This window comes from Hirundo rustica, chromosome Z, assembly GCF_015227805.2.
Source record: "Hirundo rustica isolate bHirRus1 chromosome Z, bHirRus1.pri.v3, whole genome shotgun sequence".
NCBI lineage: Eukaryota > Metazoa > Chordata > Aves > Passeriformes > Hirundinidae > Hirundo > Hirundo rustica.
The window spans coordinates 4,547,903-4,568,850 of record NC_053488.1 but is presented as its reverse complement, the minus strand read 5'-3'; the positions used below and the strand labels follow the sequence as shown (position 1 = coordinate 4,568,850).

Genomic DNA, 20,948 nt, shown 5'->3' with positions numbered 1-20,948 from the left:
ATTCTGGTATTACCACCATCGCTTCTGGAATGGATTCACCCCTGCATGGCTGCCTGTCTCTTTGTGTTTCTTCTTCTTTAATCTGGCACCCATGATACCGTGCTCATTCAGAAAAAGCAAGCTGGAGCTATGGCAGCTTTTCCTTGGCCCCAGCTAGCTGATGCTCCAACATATGGAGAGCATATGTTTAGTCAACAGCAGTGAGGAGATCCTCGCTCTCCACTTCCTGCTCCATTTTCTGCAGGAAAATTTGACATGGCCATTGCTAGGAATGCTTTTCCATGCTCGGAAGCATGAGTCATGCCTGGACCTCTGTTGCAGCTCATTTTGCAGTTCATGGTTTAAAAAAATATCAAAGTAGGCTTTCTGATATTTTTCTGGGGCAACCACTAGGTGAGCAGGATGGTAAGTGGCAACAGGATGGTGAGCGCTGAAAAGCCTGGGAGAGCTGTTGGCTGTGGGAGAAACATTATTTAAGACAGCCAAAGCTCTCCAGCTGGTTGAAGGTAGCATAATTACCCTACATTTTCCCCTTAATTCTGGACATCTTTTGTTCTACGTTTTAAGGTTTATAGAGAATAATGCCCAAAATACCCTGAGTAGCACATCACTGCAGGAATGAGAAAGTATCTCCTGTAATACTAAACTTGACAGAGTGAGGAATCTTACCTGGTACTCACAGGTACCTAGGATACTTCCTCGTATCACAATGAGTTGTTCTGCTGAACTCATGTCTCATATATTAAAGGCAGATAGTTGACTTTTGAAATTTCCTGTTTCCCAACAGTTTCAGACTAATTGCTGTTGGAGGGTTCTGGTAGAATGTCATTGTATAATTCCTTAAGGGGGAAAAATCTCCAACTACTCTGTTTTGACTAGCATGCCAGGGTACTGCACACAGGACATTGATTACTGCTCAGGCAGTAGAACATACAATGCTATTTCCTGCTACCAGCAGCTCTGGGGAAGCAAGCTTATCCTGAGATTTATAAGATTAAAAACAGCTCTAGAAATAGAAAATTTACCTTTCAGACTGCTTCTTCAAAGTCATTAAAAGTGCTTTTATCTACTGCGCATTCTGTGTGACAACAGCTCTCTCCTGGAAAGAGCTATTCACCAAATCTGGCACCTTCAGAACTGATGCTGAACGCAATTGCAGATGTCTTTCTCATTTTTTAGCGCATAGACCTCAAGGAGTGTTAGTGCTGGATTCCTTAAAAAAACAGCGGTGAGGCTTCCAAACTCAGCACTATTAAGTCACCCCTGTTACCCAGGGTGTCAACAAATTTGCTGACAAATACGCTCGAGCCTTTCCCACAACACTAAGTCTGGTCCGGATTCTCTGCATCTCTTGAGCAAAGAGATCAGTATTGCAACGAAGTGGTTTTGTATGATGACAGCTCAACTAGAAAGTGCTGAAATACCAGATAAACGGTCCTTGCACAGGCAATTATAGCCAAAGTCTAAGCCACCTTTAACCTTACATTCGTTAAACTTAATGGAATGAACTGTTACTGCTCTTTACAAGTCAGGTTTTTCCATACCATGAATCATCCTTGCCACTGCTGAATCTTTTCAGGCTTTCCAACATTCTTTTAAAAGCAGCACTATATTATAATAGCTGTCTGGCTAATAGTTTACACAGATGGAGTGTCACCTTGCTCCTTTCATTCAGTCAAGAGCTCTGCAACTGCTATTTGCAATGGGATCGTGCTGGAGTACTTCCTCAATCCCACAGAACGGTCCCCAGATCCTGTCTGGAATCAGAATTTTCTAAGTTGGGTGTTATGTCATCCCACAGCTGTCTCTTTGCCTCTGGCCTAGGACATGACTTCATGATTGTTGAGCAAGTGCACAGTGGAGCTGGAGAGCACAGACTCCTTTTCTTCTTTCCAAAGTACATGCCACTTGAACTTTTAAAACAGGATGGAGAACACCCTCCATTTGGTGTGCTCCATAGGGTCTCCATTAAAATCAGTCCTTTCCCTGTAAACTGTCCCCTCTCCCTAAGACAGCTTCCTCTGTGCCTCCCCATATTTCTCCAGTTACTTGCCCAGAGAGCGGTAATGCTGCAGTCAGGCAGCTGTCGAGGCCTTAAGAGATTACTGGATCACACCGATTTTTTTTAAGACTGGTGCTTTCCTTTGCCAGTAAGTGTGTGTTCTGGGGACCCCCTCAAAAATGCTGATTTACTAAATACATCCCTTTTACCTGGTATGACTCCTAAGCAAAAGAGTTTCGTGAAACCAATGAAAATTGGTCCGAGTGAGGTTTTTCAGAATGAGTGCTGTTTTCATATCTCAGTACACTTTTGTTCTCATCTGCTTCAGACTTCACTCCTGAACAAAAGCACTGCTTTGCTTTCTGCTGCTCCACCTAATTTTCTACTTCCAGTGCAGACTTTCCCCGCAATGCTGGCTGCTGGAAGCAGGTGCTCTGTGCCCCCTCAGTTCTCTAACCTGTCTGAAGAGACATCCTAGCAAACACTGGCATGCCTTCACTTAACCCTTTTATCTTCTCTTTACATTATCTATTTTTACACAGTTGTTCAGATTATCAGCCTGTTATAGGAAGGTTTTATTTTCTTACATGCCAGTTATATAAGCAGGGATTTAGTCAAAGAACACGCAAAAGAAGCTGCACAACACATGGTATTGCACGTTGATTAGCTTTAAAATTAATAAATAAAAATTATCACTCCATAATGTAGGGAGATTAAGGAGCCAGTGATTTTTGTTAGTGGGACCTTTCCCTAGAGAAAGGCAACTGCACACAGCATCTTTAGAGGAAAACACAAATTACACGTGTAAGAGCCACTGTGAGTGGGCTTTTCATCCCTGAACTACTGCACTGCCAGCCTCAAAGCATAAATAAATTGGGAGGAGCAGGGTCAGCCAGCTGCCCACAATTGCATTTACCAGCAAAGCGGCTCTATATGCTCTGAAGAATGTTGTCTTGTGAGCAGGCACACCAAAATGAAGATTTTTCCATGTCTAATTGTTGAGATGCATGCATGCACGATAGAGGCAGGAGCACTGATCCTCCAGATGAAGTCTGGCACGTTCACTGCAGAAATGTGGAGGTATTGGCACTAAAGGTCATGACTCTGAAGAGAGAAGATGGAACAGGGACAAATGGATACAGCAACACAAACTACAAAGGACGAAGATGGGGTGGGTGCAATCCAGCAAGTGTTGCTGCCACAAAAACACAGCAACATTGCAAAGACCTGTGCAACCTCAGTTTTACAGAGGAGTTAACTGTTCATTTTTTTAGCTGCTGTTGATGGAGGAAGAAAGACCTTTCCTAGAGAAAAGGCATCAATTTATATTTTTGTAAATTCCTCTGAAATGCAAAGGACTGCAGTGTTGCAGATAGAAGCAGGGCCACGTCAGCACAGGCAGCAAGGGAGACCTTAACTTCACTTAGAGAGGGCAAGCAACCCTTACCTCCCACTTCGCCTGTTTGAGTAAGTGTGAATCAGTAACCAACTTGATTTGCTCCCTAGCATTTGTATGTCAAACACTTAAGCTAACCTTAGGGCAGAAAGAGGGTTATAGCACCATTAGTGGGACAGTAAAGTATCTCACTTCCTCAATAAAAATGCTATTCCGTATTATTTTAAGCTACTTTTATAGTTTTACAAGGTGTTGCTTCCTTTCTAATACAGACATTTCACTCCTACTCCCCACATCAAAAATTCCTCTCTCTAATGCCATCCACCCAGTGGTAGTCCTCAGTGGTGAGGGCAGACCTCTGCTAGCCTCTGACTCACATTTTCTGACCTTGCTGCCACAGTAAGCAAATACTGTTGCCCTGGCTATGTTCACTACTTCAGTGCTGAGCACTGAATTTACCACTTCAGTTAACACTGAGTTTATGGGGATGCACCCAGCACATCCACTGAGTTTTCGAGTAATGATTTTCCAGGTCAAAAATAGAAGATGCTAATACATCTGTAAACTGATCTATTTCCTAAGCATTTTCTCAAGATTACATAGAGATAAATTCTAGCTTCAATCCTTGTTTTCAGTGGTAACTCCTATCCTTCCCAGGAAACTGAGATGCTGAGTTTGAAGTCAGGTCAGCAGATTTCTGAAGCATGGTTTCTGTGAAGACCAATTTTTTAGAAATAAAGTGATCCACACTGAAGACTCTGCAGTAGATGATCAAAATACAATAACCTTGAATGAAAACAAGATTATATCTCTGCTACAGAGAATTCACGTGAGTCAACATATTCTGCTTGGTTTGTCTGGTCTCTTGGGTACATCTTGGGAACAAATGACTCAGCAAATTGAAGGCAGAGAAAAGGTTGATACTTCTTCAGTTCACCACCAGATGCAACTGCCTTAAAAAAAAAAAAAATTCCAGAGCTCTTTAAATATTTTTTGATATTTAGCCTTTTCAGAAAATGAGTGCTCTGAACAACAGCATAAAACTAACATGGGCGTTGTTGCATGGTATCTTCCCGGTAAAATACCCAAGCTTCTGTTCCTTTTTATATAATAGAAGGATAAATTGAGAGAGAAACAGGCTTCTTAGATGTGCAAAGCTTTGTATGCATGAATCATGTATGGCAGTGGGCCTCACTGTTTAAACAAGCAAAAGCTTAAAAAATAATCACAAAGATGGCAAACTATAGTTTGTATTGCAGATTGCATATAAGGAGAAACATCCTTGAAAAACTCACTAGGTAAAAGACGCTTGAGAGAAAAGAGGACTTTTGTGGATTCCCTTTCTTCATACAGACATTTCCCATGGCTGAGTCATGCCAGTTTAATCAGCTCCTACCTACTAAATCCCCCTCTGTGCTGCATTTGCTCATTATTCTGCGTGCATAAGCCCCTCAGCTCTATGGCTGGCTAAATATACCTCCCTCGCTGGTTTGTTTTTGTGTGGCCGCACAAAGAGCTGTCCTAGCATAACTGAGGGAGCAGCGCAGAATTTGAAATAAATGGCAAACGCAGGAGCTCCTGAACAACTCTCTAAAGCAGCCAGCAGGTGAGAGGAAGGTCCACAGAAAAATGACACAAGGCAATCACCTTTCCCTAGGCACAGGAGGGAATTTAAGTTCTTAATTCATAGTTTGGCACTTTGTTACAGTCAAGTTCTCTGAAACTCAGCATGGTAGATGAGAAGTGGAGGTATAACTGAGGTTCCAAAGCACACAAGTGTTCAGAGACTCAGCTGAACAATTCAGAGATCACTCTTGCAGAAAGGTTTAATGCTGGCAAATTCACCAGGCTGAACCAAGTCCTGAACCAGACTGAACTTTTCTGGGCACAGAATCCGATCTATTTTTCTCAAGCGGTGTTTGGAGTAAGTTGTAAAATGTTAAAGAACAGCAGCGACTCAGTTCCTCCTCTTTACCTACTACAAGCTAATCCTTCAGTCTGGGAACAGGTGCGGACAAACACAAAATAGAACGTCCATCCTGAAGGCAGGCCACTGCCACCACGCTGGGGTTCCAGCAGGATGGAACAGCTGAGAGGGGTCTGTCAAGCCCCGTGTCAGTTAAAAACATTCATGGTTTCCACAAAGCTGCCTCTCCTGCATGTGCTGCTAAATAATGTCTGCACCTCGAAGATACCATTGCTTTGTGGCACTCACTCTCACACAATAAGCACTCCATGTATAATCCATGCATGACGATATAAAAGAGCAGAATAATCCCCCTGAAACCAGTCCCTGCCACAGTCAAACTGTTAGCCTATTAACTATCCTCGGGGCCGCCTTTGGGCTCTTAACTGCAGCTAAAACTGATTTTCATGGGGATTATACTTACATAAGGACCAGAGATAGTCTAAATATGGAGTGTTTGTTACCAGGCAGACCAAAAGGTAACCATTGAAGCACTCCACAGCATCTTTGGTACCAACCTCAACGTCCCTATATGTGAATGCTCCCCGAGTAATTGTAAAAGCCGTAACTTTGCAAACGAGCATTTTCCACAAAAGTCATGCAAAAATAGAAATAAAAACACTTCCTAATTATTTCTCTCTTTGAAACTCTAAACAGATTTAATTAAAATAATCAAAAAAGTTGGTTTCTACTTAGTGGCTTCATTATAAAAAGAACAGCTATAAATAGAAAATGAAGCTGTAACAGAACAGGCGCTTAATGTTCTTGCAGTGAACTCCCTTCAGACTACTCTAGCAGAGGCCCAGCCTTCTCTAATACTTCTTGAAATCTGAGTCCATTGTTTATTCTTCCTGATGAAAAATTAGACACAGCCAACATTATTGCTTTTATTACAAAATGTAAATAAATTCAAAAATTGTAAATCTCTGTGTACATTTTAATTAAAAATTAAGTGAGCTGTCAGTCCTTCACGAGCTGGTGTCAGATGTGGTTAAGGAAATAGATGAAAAAGATGAGGAAGAAGATGGCGAATATTCATTATTTGTTATTGATGCTTTTTCTTCGTATTTTGGTGGTGATTCAGAAGAAAGGTATAGCACTGGTAAAATATCTGAAGGTGAGCTGCTTCCAGAAATTGTATATATGGATTCATAGTCTCTAACAGCAACTGTTCTTTCATCACCAGCAAGCTGTGCTCTATAAAACACAAAACTACGTATTAGCATAATTCATTTATCTACAGTGAGTGAAATTTGACTTGATTTACATAAACATACATGTATGCACGCACTTCCTAAAAATCCCTGCAGCAAAGAACTTGCATAAGCATTAGGATTTCATTCTGTGGGCACCATTATGACTCATATGAAAATTCTGTAATTTCGGGGGGGGGAAGAGCAAAACAAGCTCCCTTCTAACCTTTCAGAGCACCAGTCACAGCCTGGCTTACAGGCATTAGCTGCTTCTGGCTGTGCTGTTTCACAATCTTACTAAATCTTCTTCTGATCCTTAGCCCCTAGTGTATCTTTTGTAGTGTATCACATACGCAGTCCCCTTCCTTTATGAAAGATAGTTACTTTACTAGACTTACACCTGCATCAAAAAAATCACAATCCCTAGCCTTTTGAGATCTTACATGAAAGGCAGTCAAACTTTTATTAGGCATTCCGGCAATCCATGACAGACATGAGGAGCCTTATTCCCACTCAGAGCTGGAGAAACAGAAGCGACTGGACATGACCAGAGTGCAAAGTTCTCAGTGACATTCAAGGTGAGCAGCCAAGGATTCCCTGTCCTCCTCTAACTATCACAGCTGGATCAAAATCAGTTGAACCCACGTTCTTCTGGTACTTTGCTCATCTCACCCTGAAGCTGGCCCTCAGCATTCCTCTTCAGCTGCTTCCCAAGGAAAGGGAAGAACTCCTCACGATACACTCCCAGAGCTGACTCCTACTTTTGTACATGCATCTGTATCCATATCAATACTGAGTGAGGAGCACAAATACAGAGCACAGTCACCTTATCTTCAATGCTCTTACTGGTCTGTCAGGGTTTTCAAAGGAGACAGAAATACTACAAGACAAATCCTGTGGTGCTGCATAACAGATTGCAAGAAAAATGCAAGCAATTCTGGGATGAGACCATGACTCAGCCTGTTAACAGCTCTCTCATCCAGCACAGGCTGCAGCACAGCGCTTGCTGACAGAAAATTGGGCAATGGAACAAAGAGGTAAATCACCTTTGTCCAGCAGCCACCAACTTACAAAATGTGTGTCCCTGCCATATTTGGGATCCTCAACCATGGCAGCGTTATGAACAATGAACCCACTGCTTCTCTTCTGTGGAAGTGCTTGGGAAGCAGTGGAACTGGCACTAGTCAAGATGCCCTTACTGCCAGCAAGTGCTGAGCCATGAGAGAGCAGGTTTGAGTGAAACACCCAGAGGTAGTGTCAGCAGGTCTCTGTGAGGACACTTGGAAGCATGGAAGGGCAACAGCTAGAGCATCCCCATCCGAAAACACAGCGAGGTCAGGCAATCTGGGTTCTCTATCCAAGCCTGAGGTGTTTTATGCACTCCACTAGATACTATCCCAACGAACTGCCTCTGTGTATTAAATCTTATCCACATGACTTTCCCACTGTTGCAGTGATGGTGACTCCACCACTTTCCTGAGCAGCCTGTTCCAATGCTTTACAAACCTCCCCACAAAAAAACCTTCCTATAATAACTAAATAACTAAGACAAACCTTTCCTGGCACAGCTGATGCCCATTTCCTCTTGTCCAGTCATTTCTTATCTAGTAAAAGAGGCCAATCTCCATCTTGCCACAATCTCCTTTCCATCTCTTGAAGAGAGCAATAAGGTCAAGCCTCCTTTTCTCCAGACTGAAAAACTCCAGCTCTCTCAGTGACTCCTCACATGACTTGGGCTTCAGATCCTTCACCAGCTCCGCTGATCTTCTTTCATCACACTCCAGAACTTCAGTGTCTTTCTCATTGAGAAGGACCCAAAACTGAACCACAGAATCACAGAACAGCCTGGGTTGGAAGAAATGTTACAGCTCATCTATTTCCAACCTCCCATGGCTTGGATAGGGACATCTTTCACTAGACCAGGTTGCTCAGAGCCCCCTCCAATCTGGCATTAAACACTTCTAGAGATGGGATATCCACAACTTCTCCGTGCAACTTGTTCCAGCATCTCACCACTCTTACAGTAACAAAATTCTTCCTAATACCTACTCTAAAATTTCTTTCAGTTTGAAACCAATCCCTTTTGTCCTGTCACTACGTGCTCTTGTAAAAAGTCCCTCTCCATCTTTCTTGTAGGCTCCCTTCAGGTATTGGAATGTTGCAATTCGTTCACCCTGAAGCCTTCTCTTTTATAGGCTGAACAAACCAAATTTCCCTAGCCTTTCCTTACAGGAGAGGTATTCCAGACCTCTGTCATCTTGGTGGCCTCCTCCAGACTCACTCCAGCAGGTCCATGTCCTCCCTGCGCTGGGACCCCAGAGCTGATGCAGCTCTGCAGGTGGGGTCTCAGCAGAGCAGAGCAGAGGGGCAGAATCCCCTCCCTGGCCCTGCTGCCCACACTGCTCTGGACGCAGCCCAGGACACGTTTGGCTCTCTGGGCTGGGAGTGCCCATGGCTGGGTCATGTCCAGCTCTCACCCTGCAGCACCCCCAGGTCCTCCTGGGCAGGGCTGCTCTGATCTCTCCATGCCCGGCCTCTGTTGATACCAGGGGCTGCCCTGACCCAGCTCTAGCACTCTGCACCTGGCCTTGTTAAGACACATGAGATTACCACAGACCCACTTCTCCATCTTGTCCAGATCCCTCTGGATGGCATTCTACACTTAAGTCTGACAACTACACCACTCAGCTTGGTGTCACCTGCAAATCCAATTGCATATGCCATTAATGAGGATATGTAATAACCCTGGTCTGAATATAGACCCCTGAGGGACATCACCTGTCACTGAAGTCCATTGAGACTCTGGGCCATTGACCACTAGCCTCTGGATGTGACTGTCAGGGCTTCTTGACTAGTGCAAATTGCTTCCTGAGCACTTCCATGGAAGAGAAGCAATGGCTTCATTGTTCATAACAGCGCTGAGGTTGAGGATCCCAAATATGGCAGGGGATGCACATTTTCTATGTTGGTGGCTACCGTCACCACTTTTCCAGCATTGTTTATCAGGGGGTATTCTTTCTTTGACCTTCCATTTCTGGTTAATGCACTGTACCCACAGAAGCCCTTCCCGTTATTCTTGGTGTCCCTTGCCAGCTTCAGTTCCAGTTTTGCCTTGGCCTTCCTCACCACCTCCCTCCACAACTGTGCTTCATCTCTAAACTCTTCCTAAGTTAACTGTCCTGGTTTCCACTGCCTGTGCATGTGCTTCTTTCCCTTCATTTTGACCAGCAAGTTCCTGCTTAGTCATGCCAGTCTCTTGCCCTCCTTGTCTGACGTCTTGCTCCTGGGGATTGCCAGCTCTTGCAGTCTCTGGAAGAGCTCCTTCAAGATCTGCCAGCTCTATTCTACTCCCTTGTCCCTGAGGGCAGTCTGTCAGGGGATCCGACTGCCTGGGTTCCCAAAGCACTCTAAGTCTGCTTTCCTAAAGTTAAAGAGCTGGACTTTTCCTCCTTACCCAACCCCTATCCCTCAGGACTGCACACTCCACCAGTGCATGATCCCTGCAGCCCAGGCTGCCTCCAGTCTTGGAGTCCCAGTCAGCTGACTTGCACAGGTGACCATCAGATCCTGTAACACATTCCCTCTGACAGGGCTGTCTATCACCTGGGTCAGGGAGTTATCTTCCACGCATTCCAGGGGTCTCCTGGATTGCCTACAGCCCTCCAGGCCACCTTCCCAGCAGCTGCTGGGCTGGTTGAGTTCCCCCCGCAGGACAAGACCCTGCGGGCACAAAGCCTCCTGTGGCTGGAGCAGGAAAGTTTGGTCAATGGGCTCCCCTTGGTCAGGCAGCTGTGGCAGACACAGGGCTCCCTTGGCTGCCTCAGCCTCTGACTCCTACCCACAGGCACTCTTCAGGGACAGCTCTTCACATTCAATCCACCTCTTCCTGTAAAGAGCAATCCTTCTACCTCTACTTCTTTCCCTGTCTCTTCTGAACAGCCTGTAGCCATTACAAGTCACACTCCAGAAACAGGAGTCATCCCACAAAGTTTCAGGAATGGCAGCAAGGTCAGAGCCTTCCAGCAACACAGTGGCTTCTAACTGCTCTGGTTTGTTGCCTGTGCTGTATGCCCCGGTGCAAAGGCACCTTGGCTGAGATGCTGGCCAAGCTGTCTTCCTAGAGGAATATCCCCTAGTGACTTTGAGAGAGTTCTCCAGTGTTTCCCTCCAGGCTTCTGCTACCTTAGAAGCCCTTGGCTCGTCTGTTTAAGATTGCAAGGGTGTTCCAGTGTGGCCAGCACACTCCGGATTCAGAAGCAGAAGACCCCTGAAGACCTTGTCCCTCTAATCTCTAGTGGTCCCACTGGCTACACTATTGTTGATACAAGCCTGAATGCAACTGGCTGCCTTGGCCACACTGATGGCTCACGGTCAGGTGTTGCTGACCACCATTCCCAGGTTCTTTCCTGCCACACAACTTTCCAGACACCCATCAACAGCAGTGATGGTGCCTCCGACTGTTACTAAACAGGTTATACGTCTGTAAGACGTCTACACGGCTTGTAGGGGAAGATACTGGAAAATTCGTTTAACTTTAGTGTAGTAAGTGTATTATCCCTATATTCAAGGTTAACACTTAGTTTTGTCCCATGTAGTGCTTAGTACAAATACCAGAGACTGTCGTGGTCTTGTGTTAATTCCCCACATTTGTGACTTATTAGTCCAGCTAATGCTTCCTTATATCAGAGACTAATACGTAGTAGCTGATATCTTAGTTTTGAGAACAAGAATCGTGTGTCAGAGCAAAGAATGGTAAGAGAAGTACATTATGACCTGACGACTGATTTGAGATACTCTCAAGTAGAAAAGATTCATCAGAAGATCTGGAACCATATCCAAACAAGTCCATGGAAATAATTAGCATGTATGCATGTATTCAGGAAACATGATGAGTATGGATTAGTTTCAGGAATATAACCAGGTCTGTTAGGTTACTGAGCGTACATCCTTTGTGGAGAACTCCCCACGCCTCCAGCGCTGCTAATGAACAAATGTTGGCTTTGTAACCCAACAAATCGGTTGGAGAGTTTATTTTCCCAACATTCAGACACAATGTTGCATGCACAGTCTGGTGAATCAAAGCCATTAAATGAGAGCCCCACCTAACTTACTGACTCATCTCAATCCAGGCTGATGTAGGACCATTATAAAGACACTAAATCAAGTCACTTCTGAATCATTAAGGGCCTGAAAGTCAGGGACTCTAGACATGTGAGACCTAGCTCTTCTGGCCAGATCTACCTCGACTTCTAGCATGTGGCCCCTGCAATGACCTCTTTCACTCTCAAGTTAGCAGCCTACTGGCGGTAACCCACAGGGATAAAAAGCCCTGCAAGCTCTCATGGCACAGGCAAGCCTTTGGTAACTTGGCAGCTGCTGCTCCCCGAGCTCGGTGGTGTCAATATCAGACAATTCTGTTATAATCTAAATATGGAAGAAACGGCTGCAAGGGCAAGGTACAACATCTTGAAATTAAACTGGCTTTGCAGCCTCCCTTATCAGCATGCTGGAGCCTTCTGTGATATCAAGGAATCCTTCACTCTCGACACATTGCCAGAGCAGGAACAAGGCAAACCAGCACAGCAGGTCTCACTTCCTCAAGGCAGAGAAAAGCGACATGGAGGAACTGAACACATTGGCAGATAAAGTAACTTTCCCAGGGTCTTTGGGCAAGTGTCACAAATGACTTGCTATTCAGTTTCTAGAGAGGCTCCCAAAATCTGACAATATGGATATAATGTCACCATCACACCGCTGTCAGTGGCACCTTCCCTTGGACAATCTGTGGAATAAATCTACTAAGGGCCATTGATTTAAGAACTTCAGAAGTTCTTTCCATTCATAATAATAATAATTTAATCCTCATAAAGGACACCCTGAAATCTGTAGTTTCCCTAATATACCACAATATTTTAATGCCAATTCAAATAAATGACGTTAAATAAAGTATCTGAAATAAGCTGAGAAAACTTTGCCATGCCTAGTAGTTAATTCACAATGATTATATAAGAACAGGGTCTTGGACACCTAAAGAAACAGCTGATTTCTAAAGTCAGAGATGAACACAGTCTTACCCATCACTGAAGATAGAGTAGTATGGTGGAGGATTTTCACTTGTAGGCAAAACACTTGACATAAGACAACGTGTCACAGTTGGTGACAGAGGGTCAGCAAAATAAGGAGGTGGTGGGGGTGGGAATAACATCACAGCATCACCTAGGAGAAAGAACAGCAAGTACTACCTCTGAAGAATTGGCACCTCTGGTTATACTATTAGCATCCTGTAATTTTCACTTGCCTAGCTTTTAAGATAAATGATCCCACATACAGAATTGATGCATTCTGGGCTACTGGAGTAGGTTAGAGGTACATTCAAAACCCCAAAATAACAAATAACCCCAAAATAAATATAAAGCATGTTAATAAATGAAGGATTTAATTTAGACAATACAGCTGACAAGGGGGAGTGTTTGTCTAGCTAAGAGACACAAATATGGTTGGCTGTCTAAGAGTGCAAAGCACATAGTTACTGTTGGAATGTTTTAAGGATAGGAAAGTATTTAAGTTTTCTCCCAAACATAAAATAGGTCATTTTAAGTTTCTCCATAACTACTGCAGTGTTATAATGGAAGTCATTAATGGCTTTAAAGACTGATTTTGAGTGCCATGAGTTTTCCTACTAAGTTACTTGTAGTTCAAGGCACACTAACCACACCTATTGACACACAGTCCATTACTTCAATATATTGTACAGCAAAAATCTACCAATTTCCACCCTGTAACTGAAGGGTTTAAAACTTGTAATTATATCTCTGACTGGCTGAGGATGTGGCCACAATTTAAAAAATACAGTACATTGGTTACAAATCAGAATAGTCTGTTTAACTGGTCAGAGCTCAAGGTTAAAATAAATCTTAAATATATTCGCAGGAGTCTGTGATCTGTAGTGTCAATCATACCATTTGAGAACAGAATTGGGGTCAGATTCATTTGTGTCAGGTTATGTTGCCTTCCTTTTTATGCCAAAGAGGGAGTCTGCCTTTTTGAGAAAGGTAACTGAACTGACCATACAGAAAGCATATAAGACAAAGTAACATTATCTTATTTTGGCTGTCTTGACATGGCAGAACTGACATGCTTATCCAGTATAAGTAATATCCAGACGTAAGTTATGAGTGGAAGAAGCCCCCATTAATTCCCAGTGTAAAGTTCCAATATTTTTTACTCACCTACTGTAACCTGAAAAGATTCAGGGCTCTGAGGATGTTCTTCACTTTCACAGGGTTCTTGGCTGAGATTTAAGTTTTGCTTCTTTTTAACATGAGCTATCACGAAGAAACACAACCCAGTGAGCACAATCAAAGGTCCCATGATTTGAAGTGACAGGAATCCACAGCCCTGGACGTCCACATCAGAAGTGCCCGTGTGGTTGAGCTGTATCGTATGCCAGGCAGGGCTGCAACCAGGAACCCAAATGCCCAGGATGCTAATTAACATTCCACTAGTTAAAAACAGGAATCCAAATATGAGAAACTGGGCAAACTGACAGTTCCCACGGCAAAAAACGAGGCTGTACACCTGCTCATTTTGCAACTGTCTTTGTCTTATATACATCCTGGCCCTTGATCGTGCCAATAAAACACAGAGCAGCCCAGCTACAGCCAGCACTGGCCCAGCAGCCTTAAGGACCTCGTTACAGTCACTGAAGCTTCCAGATGGACATGACTGGAGAATAAAGACTGAAAGAAGGAATCCAGCACAGAGCAACACAGCTCCAAATACAAAAAGGAAGAAAATCAGTTTCCCATGTTGTCCATTACTTCCTTCACCTCCTGGTGCAGGAACAGCCACTGGATACATTACAACAGAATCTCCACAAACAGACGAGTTGTTAGAATTAAAGGGCAGCAAACCACAGTAGATCTGTGAATATGAAAATACACAAACTAAAAGAAGAAAAAAACCCAGAATATCTACATTTAATTCTTTACTTTTGAATTTGTTCCTCAGCCTTTATTGTATATGCCCCATATTTTGTTTTGCAGTACCTCCACTAAGGATTACAGGGCCTACTCAAGTTTGCTGATATTAAATGCATATGAAAAGACAGAATTTGCTTTACAGTTTGACTCAAACCAACTGTAATTGCTGCTGCACAGCTAAATTAACTTTCTTTAGAGAAATAATCTTATGATTAAGGGGACGTTATTTTGAAATGTTGAATATACAGAACAAGGACACATTAGCTTTCCCCTTGAAAAGAGAAAGCTACAGGAAATTTCTGTGCTGAACTGCAGGAAGTGACAGCTCGTGAGAGACAGTACCCTAATGTAAATGAGCAATGACTAGTGGACTTTTGAACCAAGTAAATCTTCTATTACATACCTTCTCAAAGCATATAAATCTTGCTTCTCTTTCCACAGGCAGTAAAGACCTTTCTGTTTCTTTCTTTAAATATGCTTCCTGTCCTGTGCTGCTGCAAAGCCAAGTACTGAGATGATTTTTGATTCTGAAATGACAAAACAAAAAAGAAAGTTAAAAAAACATTCTAAAGACCAGTTCAAGTCTCACTGATTTCAGAGTTGGTAAGCATAATGCTCCTACATTTTCTTTCAACTCCCCCAACTTGCGAATACTTTGTCTTTGCTCGAAAGATCTTTAAAAAGAAATTAATGAAGGTGGCTCCCAGAAAGCTTCTGAGCCCACAAGACTCTAGATTCAGAAGTAAAATAGAAGAAAACAGAAAACAGTTTTGAGGCCAATAACAGCCCATATGCTAGCATGGATAACAAATCCACTGGACGTGGATTTACTGGGGCAAGAGAAGCCTGACTGAATGTTCCAGTCAGAGTTTCAGTCCGTGAGCTCCCGTACAAAAATAAAATAACTCTGCTGTTACCTACAAGGAAGTCTCTGCTACTCCGACACTCTGGCCTACAGGGCCAGATGGACACCAGCCACCAGGTGGTGACTAGCAACCAGGGAGATCTTGGCTAACATCCATCACAAGGCAACCTGAAATGCAGGGGAAGTTCAGACTACGGAAAATAACAAGTCTCATGGACAGACCACAAGAAAGCTGCTCCCTACCAAGTGTAGGAACTACTTAAGCATGCTTGTGCTGCAAGTGTGTTTTGACTCCCCTCATCAGCAGCCTCCCATGACAGACAATTTCACCTATGTCTTGGATATATAAGGACTGGTATGCAGGGACTGGTGGAGTTGGTCATGGATGGAAGCAGGGAACCAGCTTAGTTACTGCTGTTTGTTAGTTCACCTTCAGCCTTTTCTCTACCAGCTGCTACTGTACTGCCACTAATTCAGATATGACTGGAAGATAAAACATCAAATTAGACTGGATCCTCCTGACATACGCCTCTGCTACACTTACTCCACGAGAAAAACAAGGTATTATGTGATTTCTGGAAGCAAACTGTTGAACATGTGTCAGGCACAACAAGGTTTGTGTCACTGCAGTGCCCCACTGGGACAAAAACAAAACACAACCACAGAACCCACTAGTGTCTCAGACACAATTATTTATCTGTAATGCAACGCAATCTATTGAGTCACTGTCCAGCCACTTTTAAGAGTAGAACCCAATAAAGAACAGATACACAAATGATGATGTTATTACACGTTTCACTGCTGAACATCAAACCAGGCCCCCCAAAAGCACAGGAGAAAGCAGAGCACATCACTCAAGTAAAAGGCACAATGAGCACAAGATCTGAGAGGCAAGGAAACACAGCAAGGCCACTGCAGGAAGCAACCAAGTCTCCATCAACAGCAAAACTGAGGGACTGCTCCTTAATGCATTCCATCACTGTGAGTAGTTAAGTTGTCAGCTATGACTGCTAAGTGTTCCTTCACTGTTTTGAATTCATTCTACTGAGAACCCTCTACTAAGATAGGTTTGAAAAACTGCTAACTGAGGGTCCCTTGGTAGAAGAGTCAGATTCACTCTGGGGAAAAAAAAAGTTATAAAAAGCACTAAAAATAGGACAGCATTTCATGGGGGAAAAAAAAAAAGAAAAAAGAAAAAAGTACTCCTCTTGATTGATTTCAAACTGAAGACCTTTAGCTCAGCACACTTTCAATACTGCATGAGCTGAAGTCAGTCTGAAGGCTCTGCTTCTGGGAAGAAAAAACCAGACTGGGATGGTCACTTCTTTGATTTCAGCAGTCTTTGCTAAGTTAATAAAATTCTTTCTGATAACTGCTTATGCCCCATCCTCCTAAATTATCTGAGCTGGCTCAGGTTTCCTGACTTACCAAAAATGCAAAGCCGAGTAAAATGCCTCTGAATCACACACACGTAAATAAATAAATCCCAGCAAAGCCCAGTTTCAGACACAACTGTTTAGAGATACTCTTCTGCTGAGGCACATTAACCATTATAACACAAACACTCTAGAGAGAATTCTGAATATCCTTTCTTTGCAGTTCTCTTGAGCAAAGAAAACATGGACTTAAATGCAAGCAAAAAGAACCACATGAAATAACGTGAAGGAAAAAAACTCATAAATTGAAATATATCCATTACAAAGAAAAGTTTAGAGATTTGTTCTCCTTACTCCAACACAGTGCGTGCTTCTTTTCCACCAATCTTGTTCTTACAAGATTAAGCTAAAACACACATTAGAAATTAAGCATGTACATATTTTCTTCATTATTTCAGGCCACAAAAGAATGAACATTTAGAACAGTTTGTTGTGGCTTTGAAAATGAAAGCCATAGATTTTATGCTGGAAAATCCAAGAGAAGACTAATTTCCATTTATACTACCATGAAATTTTAACAGAAAACCCAAAGCAAGACTAAATTTATTTCCTGTGTTTCAAGAAAAAGTATTTTAAGAAAGAGGAAAGTCTTTAAGTGTCTATGTGCTTGAAATACTTCCATTAGATCTCATATCTCCACAGGCACATTGATGTAAAGCAATTTTCTCTTCATATTAAACTCGAGTCTGATAGCAGACATGGAAATAACAGGTCAGAAACCATCACGACATAATCCAGCAGTGTAGAGGTCATTAAGTATGAAGGGGAGGAAGAGGGAATTGGAAACATAGCTTAAAAAGGAAGTCTGGGTATAAGCTCAACCTAAATGATGTAGTGCCTTACATTTTTGCAAGTCAGGCCTATGCCAGGTATATAGAACAGGAAATAACTTCACAATTTCTTGTCATCTTTTTCACGTAACACTTGTATTACAACTTTCATATTACAGACGACTCCAAGAATTTTAAAATACTTCTACTGCAATTCTTCTTGAGCCTTCAGAGTACATATTTTCCAAGATACGGAAAATATCCTTGCAAACACCAGGGCTATGAGTTTACTCGCTCTTACTCATATGAAATTTGATAGCTTCATGCAGACATTATGAATTCAGGAACAGAATTAAAAGAAAAGCGTTGGAAGAATTAAAACACTACTGTCCCTCTGTTTTATCCTTACCAGAGTAGGTCCTATTCACCCTCTTTTTGCTTGCAAAAGCACAGAAATAATCTCATGCAGAAGTTTTAGGTCTACTTTGTGTTATCTCAAAAACTGTAATACTCTGTTAGTTGTAGTCCACAGTGGAAATCCCGTTAGAATTTATAAGCCATCCTTTTCAAGGACATTATTTTTTCCATTTTTTCACTTATGTTTCCAATTTTTGAACTACTACGGGGAAGCTGCCACTGCCATTGTGCAATTATTTTTGTGATACTTTCCTTTTTTCCCCCGGGTTTCAAATTAAACCATGACTCCTCATTTGTCAAGGTACTTGTAAGGAAAAAGGCTCTCAACTTCATTCAGTTTAACTTCCATATCAAAACATGAATGGCTCCTTTTGTCTGAATTCCCTTCTTTGTTCATATCTGCTTCCACACCCACACCATTTTCTGTTATTTATTAAATCCCAGTTTTTCCCCCTGGACTGGACTCTTGGCATCCAGAGACACTCATGAGAACAGCCATTTAAACTAAATTGCAATATGCAACCTTCATTCCAACACTCTTCCCTCCCGAAGGTGTGTTTAACCACTTATTGGAAGAGCTAGTGGGAAATGCCCAACAGGATATACTCTGTTTTCTACTTTTAAGAAACAAAACTACAAGCAGTAACAAGTTCTGAGATGCGAAATACATGTAATTTGGTTTCTTATGTATGTAGTCACTAACTAGTACTTGACAGTGCTCTCTTATCTCACAGACCCTAAGACTTAGATATCATAAAAGATTACAAGACTTAGACAGAGTGTATAAAGATTCCCAACCTGGGAGTGGATGCCACAAGAGCTCCGCCCATATGGGTCGACAAAATTATTGTTTCAGCTTACAGTATAGGAAGAGTAATGCTGTGCTGTTATTTATGATCATCACAGGTGAGGCAGAAGCCACCTGGAGAAGTAGTGGAAAGCAGCAGCCATAGGAAATTCCAGAAAGTGGGATGAATCCTGCCACTCTCCACAGATATGTACACCAGGGATCTTTCTTATGACAAATCAGCACTGTCAGGGATTCTGACCGTGCCAGACAGAACTGCATTCTGCAAAGCTGCCAATTCCTGTCCCTGCAGGCTATGAGAGAAAAGCAGCTACAGTAAAAGATGGCCCACAAATGTTCCTCACACACTTCACCAGGAAGAACACTGACACCACAGTCAGACAGGGGGACCCCAAAAGCCTGTCTCAACAGCGAGGAGCTCGCAAAGCAAAGCTTGGTAACCCGTTGACTGGATGCCATACAGGCAACTAGGACTGCACCTAGACTCAAAAATGAGCTCTTAAGGGTCCCCTGCTTGTTGGTGGGATTTTTAAATGACACTCTAGTGGCACACAAGAGCTGTGGCAAAGCAGGTCCTATGTTCTGGAGAACCCGCAGGGAGACTAGGGAGAAAGCAGACAAACTCAGTTAACACCAGGGCTGATGTTTTTCAAACAGGCAACACAGTTATGACAGATTAGTTTCTGGAAATTCACAGCAAAGCCCGTCCCAGAGGGCTGATGTATCTCAAAGCAGCAAAAGGCACAAGACAAAAAGGCTCACAGATCTTTGACCACAGGACAGGCCGTGGTGACCATGAGGGCTCCAAAAGCTACCTAAATCCATCCCATCCCAGTTTCCTGATGCTAGCCTGGGGCATTAAGCCAGACAATTTAATAGACAAGCAATTAAGCTCTACTCCATCTAGGAAAAGCAGCACGCCATAAGCGCACTCCTCCTCACGCACAGCCTGTTTCAAACCACAATAAGGTCTTCAGGAAGCTGCCCCAAGAGCTGCCATGCATCACGCCGGAGCAAGGAGCGGGCAAACCTCTCCACCGCCTCTCCGTGACGGAGCAGCACCCGAACCTCCTCAGCGGCACCAGCCACGAGAGCGCGGCAGGCCGGAAAAACCGCAGAAGCCCCTTCAGGGACGGCCGCGCTGGCAGCGGGGAAGCACTGCGGGGAGCGGCGGGCTCTCCGGGCAGCAGGCAGCAGGCACTTTCACCCCGGGTAACCCTCACACACACTGCCTAAGAGCGAAAACACGGGAATGGCGGCGGCTGCGGGGAGACGGCGGCGATCCCGCCCGCCGGCGCCGCACCCCCGGGCCGCCCCCGAGCCCCGCGGGACCGGCCGGGGCCGCCCGCCCTCTCCCTGTCTGTCTGTCTGTCTGTCTGCCTCTCAGCCTCCCACCCGCCCCGCCGTGGCTGCACGGCCGCAGGGCCCCGCGGCCGCCCGGGCGAGAAAGCGCGGTCGGCGAAGGGCCGCGGGCGCCCGCCCTTACCTGGCGGCGGCGCGAAGGACTCGGCAGCGAGGCGGGCGCCGCTATTTAAGCACCACCGGCGGCCGGCGGAGCGGGCCGGGGCCGGGCCAGGCCCCGCCGAGCCGCCCCGGGGGAGCGCGGGCGCGGCGGCACCGCCCCCCCCGTGCCCGGCGCCCCGCCCGGCCCAGGCCCCGGCCCCGGCCCGGCCTCGCCCGCGGCTGACGGCGGCCCCGGGGCGGGGCGGCCGGGAGAGCTCCCGAGCGGTGTGTCGGTGCGCCTCGCAGGGCACGGCCGTGGCACGCCGCTCTGGAGTCGGGTGTGCGCGGCCAAAGCCGAGTGAGCCCCTGAAATACCCGCGATTTCGGGGCGAGGCGGGTGAGCGGCCCCCCTCAGGATGCGAGTGCCACGGCTCCCATTTCACGGGATCGATTCAGAATATTCTCAGTGGAAAGAAACCCGTAAGAATCATCGGGTGCGCCTCTCCAGGGCCCACGCATGAATTGGACCCACAGCCTTGGCATTACGAGAACCAGGCTCTGTTTCAGGAGCCCTGCGTGTTGTAGTCCAGTAACAACACTTGCCTAAGTCCACACGCTTGGGAACTTGTTAGGCAACCTTAAGGCAGCCTGAGCGTAGATGTGACAGATC

At 44.5% G+C, this 20,948-nt stretch overlaps 1 protein-coding gene across 3 annotated transcripts in view; it reads right to left on the bottom strand.

Annotated features, from left to right (window-relative positions):
- Positions 1–20,423, bottom strand: part of TMEM171 (transmembrane protein 171) — a 30,888-nt gene extending 10,465 nt beyond the window's left edge. Inside the window, exons 1-5 of one of the 3 annotated variants that reach the window (XM_040090562.2) lie at positions 20,322–20,423; positions 14,943–15,066; positions 13,787–14,480; positions 12,632–12,773; positions 6,093–6,561 (exon numbers count right to left, since the gene is read on the bottom strand). In XM_040090562.2, the coding sequence (XP_039946496.1) occupies positions 6,333–6,561; positions 12,632–12,773; positions 13,787–14,417 (1,002 nt within the window). In that variant the 5' untranslated portion in view covers positions 14,418–14,480; positions 14,943–15,066; positions 20,322–20,423 and the 3' untranslated portion in view covers positions 6,093–6,332. Of the gene's footprint in view, positions 1–6,092; positions 6,562–12,631; positions 12,774–13,786; positions 14,481–14,942; positions 15,067–15,456; positions 15,479–20,321 lie in introns of those variants that run through there. The other 2 variants (XM_040090563.2, XM_040090564.2) reach the window with 2 other exon arrangements.
- Positions 20,424–20,948: the final 525 nt, after the last annotated feature.